This window comes from Triticum urartu, chromosome 4 (assembly GCF_003073215.2).
Source record: "Triticum urartu cultivar G1812 chromosome 4, Tu2.1, whole genome shotgun sequence".
In the NCBI taxonomy this organism is placed as follows: Eukaryota; Viridiplantae; Streptophyta; class Magnoliopsida; order Poales; family Poaceae; genus Triticum; species Triticum urartu.
This window is the reverse complement of record NC_053025.1, coordinates 436,487,220-436,493,861: the sequence shown is the minus strand read 5'-3', so window position 1 is coordinate 436,493,861 and position 6,642 is coordinate 436,487,220. Positions and strand designations below refer to the sequence as shown.

The following is a 6,642-nucleotide window of genomic DNA, read 5'->3' as shown; positions in this document are numbered from 1 at the left end:
AGACGAAATTTTAGTACCATCTCAGATAATAAAAATCATCTAAATTGGATGAAACCAGAAAAAAAACATTTAAACGGGACGAAACACAGCAAAATTAAACCAAGAATACCTATTCCCTTTAATAGTAGATATAGATATAGATATCGCCGTTCAAAAATCAATCCTTTTTTAATATATACTCCCTTTGTTCTCAAATATTTGTCTTTCTAGACATTTCAAATAGACACAACATATGGATGTATGTAGACTTATTTTAAAGTGTAGATTCGCTCATTTTGCTTCGAATGTAGTTACTCGTTAAAATCTCTAGAAAGACAAATATTTGGGAATGGAGGGAGTAATAGGGAATAAAGTTTTTAACTCGTGATTGAGAAGCCGATTTTCCCGGAAACCAGAAAGAGCAAGAGCAAACCGAGCGGACTCCTCGGTTGGCAAGTCTATGAGCAAAGCCCAACAAGGGCGAAGACCACTGTTGTGACTTGCCATTCTCTTTCGTCTTTCTTCCCCCTTTCCCCACTCGACGCACCCTCGCCGTCAAGTCTAGGGTTTAGCGGAGCCTGCAGTCGTCTCCCGGCACCACCCGAGCCGCCCATGGACGTCGACTCCGAACCGTCCGCCGAGAGCAAGCCCACCCAGATGGACCTCGAGGACCAGGCAAGCCGCCGCCGCCGCCGAACTTATTCTCTCGGGGATTTTTCTTTCTTTTTTGGGGTTTTGAATGCGATTTTCCGTGCGCAGGCGGACGCGAAGGGGAAGGCCGATGCCGCGGAGGAGGAGAAAGGAAAGGGGAAGGGGAAGGGCGACGAACTCGCGGACTCCATCGGGAGTCTATCTATCGGCCCGGGGCGCGCCAACTTCAAGAAGAAGCCGGTGATCATCCTCGTCATCGGCATGGCCGGTGCGTCGATTTCGTTTGCCCTATTCAGTTGTCATTTTAGCAGGACGGATGGCCGACCGAACCGGTGATATGTCGAGCTTTTATTGAGAAGATTTTGGGGAAGCTTACTCTGTTTTGGCCTACAATGTAGGGACGGGGAAGACCACCTTCATGCACCGTTTGGTGTGTCATATGCAGGCATCAGCGAACATGAGGGGTTATGTGCTCAACCTTGACCCTGCGGTGATGACACTGCCATTCGGAGCCAACATTGATATCCGCGATACCGTGCGCTACAAGGAGGTGATGAAAGAGTACGGACTTGGTCCCAATGGTGGCATTCTTACCTCACTCAACCTGTTCTCAACCAAGTTTGATGAGGTACTAATCTTATATGCATCAAGAATGTTTAGAATGGTAATGTGCACTATTTATGTACTCTGTTAGGCTATAAAATTCAAGGTAGTACAAACTTAGAACCACGCCGTCAAGCCGGGTTGTTTCATTTTTTTTGCGGGTAATTGATTCATGTAATTTTTCCATCATTCAATGTAAACTGTTGCATGAATTGTGCTTAATGAATAGTATAATGTAGAGTTCATAGAAATTTATTTGATTCTGCTCTGAATAGTGACAACTTTTTGTGAAATTGTATTCTACATTTATGGTATGTGAGACATCTTTTCCCACTCTATTATTGTGCCATTCAGCTAATATATGTCTAATATTCATCCTTACAGGTTATATCTGTTATTGAAAAGCGAGCAGACCAGCTGGATTATGTGCTGGTGGACACCCCAGGGCAGATTGAAATCTTTACTTGGTCGGCTTCAGGAGCTATCATAACCGAAGCTTTTGCATCAACATTTCCAACAGTTGTTGCATATGTGGTTGACACCCCCAGGTCGACAAGCCCTGTGACCTTTATGAGCAACATGATGTATGCATGCAGTATCCTCTACAAGACCCGTTTGCCTCTGGTGCTGACATTTAATAAGGTTGATGTAGCCAAGCACGAGTTTGCTCTTGAGGTAAGTACACCCTTGTGATGATTTCTGTTTCACTGTTCTTGATTATGTACACTAGTATTGCATTTAGCTACTATCATGTATTCACGTTGTGTGTAACATTTGATTATGCGCACTGGTTCTCCCTTTGGTATTCTTTTGTTGTCAATATGTAACATTTGAGCTGCCATGCTGAGCCGTATGATTTAGGTTTATTGAACATTTATATTAATCAACAATACACTAACAGAGTTTTTCTCCATGATGTTTCTTCAATTTAGTTCTTGGTTTCCTTTCCTTTTCTTCAAATTTTGGTAACTTGGCCTTCATTTATGTGCTGGACCAGTGGATGCAAGATTTTGAAGCATTTCAGACAGCTTTGGATTCCGACTCATCGTACTCATCTTCATTTACCCGGAGTCTCTCTCTTGTGTTGGACGAATTCTACAACAACCTACGCTCTGTTGGAGTATCGGCGGTATCTGGCACTGGAATTGATGCATTTTTTGAAGCTATAGAAGCAAGCGCTAATGAATACATGGAGACCTACAGGTCTGTCCCTTATCATATAGTCCTACAATTGCTGAATGAATTGTTGATACTAAAAACTACTCCCTCCGTTCCTAAATACTTGTCTTTCTAGACATTTCAAATGACTACTACATACGGATGTATGTAGACATATTTTAGAGTGTAGATTCACTCATTTTGCTCCGTATGTAGTCACTTGTTGAAATGCCTAGAAAGACAAGTATTTAGGAACGGAGGGAGTAACTTATTAGTTGCTATCATCTAACAATTTTATCAGGGCTGATCTTGACAAGAGGATTGCTGAAAAGGAGAGACTAGAAGCTGAGCGTAGGAATGAGAACATGGAAAGATTGAGGAGAGATATGGAGAAGTCCAAAGGACAAACTGTGGTGCTCAGCACTGGTTTGAAGGACAAAACTCCTGCCTCAGAGATGATGGGGGACGCTGATGAGGAGGAAGAAGAGGAGGCGTTGGAGGATTTCAGGATCTCCGAGGATGATGATGATGAAGATGAAGGAGAAGACGATGAAGTGACTCATTTTGGCTTTTAAGGTATTCTAGCACTGGTATTCTAGCACTTCTCTGTTTGCTCTGAAGGTGTTCTCGTTAGTTGAATATCTATTACTGTCAGGATAATGGGCATTCATCTTAACATGCATTGTTGATTCCGGCAATTAATGTGACATAACCATGAATTTTTTGGGGGCGCGTGTAAAGGTATATGCTGTTTTCTCAAGGGATATAGAATATTTAATATACAGATTCACACTCCGTGTGTAGTTATATTTTGTAAGATTGAAATCTGCATGAGGGGTGGCATTGCATTGCTGTTATATTACCGGATTGAGATGGTTTTATTGTTGATAAGATCAGTAGATCACCAACTCGAGCTATTAGTTTTCCTGTCAATGTAAAGGTTCGTTGATTCCATTCTCATCGTATTAAGCTTGTCTTGACAGGTTGATTGAGTTGAACAGGGCGTTTACTGGAGGGTGTTCAGGAGGACCCGGTCGGGAGTGGTGTTTGTTTCCAGGTTATTACAGTGGAAATGAAATGCCATCGATATCACTAGGTGGATCACTGCCGTTAGTCTGTAAATCAACTCGCACTTTACCAAACTCGCTGCAATCTCATGATGAACTGAACTGTATTCACTGGCTACGCTGTACGAATTGTTTCCTTGACTTGTTCTGCACACTTTTTTGAAAACTGCTGGGGCGGTAATTCGGTTACTTGCTTAGGCAAAGCCTCGGTTGGATTCCAAGAAGTTTAGCAATGCCCGGGCTTACTTTTTTTACATTTAAAAATACAGTATGTTATTATCTACAGCAATAGTGGTTACGTCATCCACCAAAACTTTTACAATAAAACCTGGGGTCTCATCAAACCGACAATACTACCGAAGGAAAATGTTTAAAAACAACCGGATGATCCCACTCGATTGTAAGCCCCCTCGAGCGAACGACACGCGTCCCCTACTGGCCCACCCATCGCTTTCTCCTCGTAGCGTTATCTTTACAGGAAAGCTCCCGTTCACAAGTTTTTCTTCTCACAGGCCTTCTTCTTCCTCAGGTGGTGCTACCTCTCCCGACCACCGCCGCCGTTACACACGATTGCTATTACCCTGCTACCTCTCCCAAAAGACACGCTGCAAACTCCTTGTCGCTGACCACCGTCACCCGTTGCCGTATAGCCCGCCCCAACACTGTTACTGCCCTGCTACCTCTCCAAAAAAGCAACATCCATGGAGATCAGCTAGGCGAGCACGGTGTGCTGCAATTGATCAGCGCCTCCGACCGTGGCTGCCGACGCTACGACGGAGCATCGCGCGCGCCCGTCACTGCTGCATTGGAGCATCGTCGGCACTGTGATGATGACTGCGACGACCATGGCGGTTGCAACTCCAGCGCTGCACTGGAGCTTCGCCGGTGCCGAGACGACAAGCAACATCCATGGAGATCAGCTAGGCGAGCACGGTGTGCTGCAATTGATCAGCGCCTCCGACCGTGGCTGCCAACGCTACGACGGAGCATCGCGCGCGCCCGTCACTGCTGCATTGGAGCATCGTCGGCACTGTGATGATGACTGTGACGACCATGGCGGTTGCAACTCCAGCGCTGCATTGGAGCTTCGCCGGTGCCGAGACGACGACCGCGACAGGCCGGCCATGGCGTTGCAACTCCGACGCTGCAATGGAGCTTCCCCGAGCTGCTGCCCTCACCCTGTAGGTTTTGCCACACCGGCGCTACGATGGAGCTTCGCCAGTGCTGCGACGACAGCAGGCGATGCTGCAATGAAGCTTCGCCAGAGCTCATCGGCGATGCATCCAAGTTTCTTCGCCACGCTCGGTGTTGCTATGGAGCAGCACCCGGTGGCTTCGATGGTGTGATGCAGCGGTTGCCGACGACTCTTGGAGCTGCGATGCAGCAGTTGCCGGCGGCTCCACTGACGCGAGGTCGCCAACGCAAGGTGCCACGGGGGTGCTGTCCTGCTTTGCATCAGACGGCGTTGCTCTGTATCAGAATCAGATGGATGAGGATTAGAGAAGAAAGGCCAAGCCTGTGGTGACTCGATCAAACGGCCATCGGGATAGGATCGAACGGCTGGCTGGGTGGATGATTTCTCTAGGAAATCATCCGCCTGATTTGTAGCAGGCGCTTACTACCCTTGGCCAGGCCAGCTGCCATGTTTGCTTCGTGCGCGGGCAATGTCCAAAGATGATCTTACAAATTCAATCGTCATCTGGTAACAGTTCTCATACTGTAGCTATTCCGTAGGATCACCCCCGATGCTGCAAGACTTCGGCTCGGCAGGTTAGGACAAAGCAAGGCAGTCCATGCATTTAAAATTTAAATACATGCTTAGCGAAATTGTAAGACTTGACATTCGAGGTCCTAAACTCATAACTAAAAAAGGCAAGAATTAAACAAACCAGCTCCATTTATGATTTCATGTATCATTGCTCCATACGACGCCGCGCTCCCTTCTTTAGTCGCTTCAATTGCTTTTTTGCGGCCCGATGCCACATCTATATTAGTGATGTATAAGTCCTCAGCCAGTGTTTTGTGCTTCTCTGATCGCCAATGTTTCAAGCATAGTAGCATTGTTGATATGATTATTCACCACTACGGACGGCCCTTGGTAAATTCTCGTTTGATTTCTGCACACAGCCGCTATGATTCCTCTTCCTCCTGCCCGAAGAACCGCCACATCAACATTTATTTTGGCGTGTCCATCCCTCGAGGTTAGCCAGTGCCTCGGTTTATGCAGAACTCTAATCTCATCCACGAAGTTGTTGATGGATGAGTGTATCGCAAACGGAGTGTGGAAGATGTCCTCCTCGTGGATTACCTTTCGTCTTGCAGCCCATATCACCCATATGGTTACAATCATTCAAGTATAATCATTGTGACATCCTCGATTCAATCGTATATTAATCATACACACAAAACTGTACGCTCAAGATCAATGACTCACGAAAAGATATCACAACACAACTCTAGACACAAATTAAAATAATACAAACTTTATATTACATGTCAGAGGCCTCGAGGGCTCGAATTCACAAGAGTCAGCGGAAGCAACAATATCTGAGTATAGACATAAGTTAAACAAGTTCTGCCTTAAAAAGGCTAGCACAAACATTAACGATCGAAAAGGCAAGGCCTCCTGCCTGGGAGCTTCCTAAACTACTCCTGGTCATCGGCGACCTCCACGTAGCAGTAGGCACCCTCGGTATAGTAGTAGTAGTAGTCGTCGAAGCTGGCGCCTGGCTTCTGGGCTCCACCATCTGGTTGCAGCATCCGAGAAGAGTGGAAAGAGGTGGAAAAAGGGGAGCAAAGCAACCGTGAATACCCATCCAAAGTACTCGCAAGTAAGGATCTTCACTACATATGCATCGGTATCAATGAAATGGATAGTATCTGTGGACTGAACTGCAGAATGCCAGAAGAGAAGGGAAAGCCTAGCCTATCGAAGACTAGCATCTTCAAGCAGCTCCAAGCATCTTGCAACATCAGAAGAGATAAGAGTGGCATATTATAATATTAGTAAGTATGTTGTAACATGCCCAGAGATCACTTCCTCGACTCCCTGCGAGAAAATAATCCCGGAGCCATCATTTCCATTACATGCCTCAGCATCAAGTTCTAATTGTATCGATAGGGATACAACTCCGAGCTTCCGTTACCGTGGAGACGGCTATTCGAATAGATAGAAAACTTCCCT

At 45.9% G+C, this 6,642-nt stretch overlaps 1 protein-coding gene across 1 annotated transcript; it reads left to right on the top strand.

The window, feature by feature from the left end:
- Nucleotides 1-428: 428 nt before the first annotated feature.
- Nucleotides 429-3,647, top strand: LOC125551914 (GPN-loop GTPase QQT2-like). The gene is made up of 7 exons (XM_048715315.1): nucleotides 429-654; nucleotides 739-898; nucleotides 1,029-1,258; nucleotides 1,618-1,908; nucleotides 2,231-2,436; nucleotides 2,693-2,967; nucleotides 3,375-3,647. The coding sequence occupies exons 1-6, from the start codon at nucleotides 592-594 to the stop codon at nucleotides 2,964-2,966; spliced, it is 1,224 nt and encodes a 407-aa protein (XP_048571272.1). The 5' UTR covers nucleotides 429-591; the 3' UTR covers nucleotide 2,967; nucleotides 3,375-3,647.
- The last annotated feature ends 2,995 nt before the right edge of the window (nucleotides 3,648-6,642 follow it).

Excerpts from the sequence above, each read along its gene's own strand:
- LOC125551914 (XM_048715315.1), top strand. The coding sequence starts at position 592 with ATGGACGTCGACTCCGAACCGTCCGCCGAGAGCAAGCCCACCCAGATG. Across the intron at positions 655-738 it reads AGATGGACCTCGAGGACCAG|GCGGACGCGAAGGGGAAGGC; the intron begins GCAAGCCGCCGC and ends TTCCGTGCGCAG. Across the intron at positions 2,437-2,692 it reads GAATACATGGAGACCTACAG|GGCTGATCTTGACAAGAGGA; the intron begins GTCTGTCCCTTA and ends CAATTTTATCAG.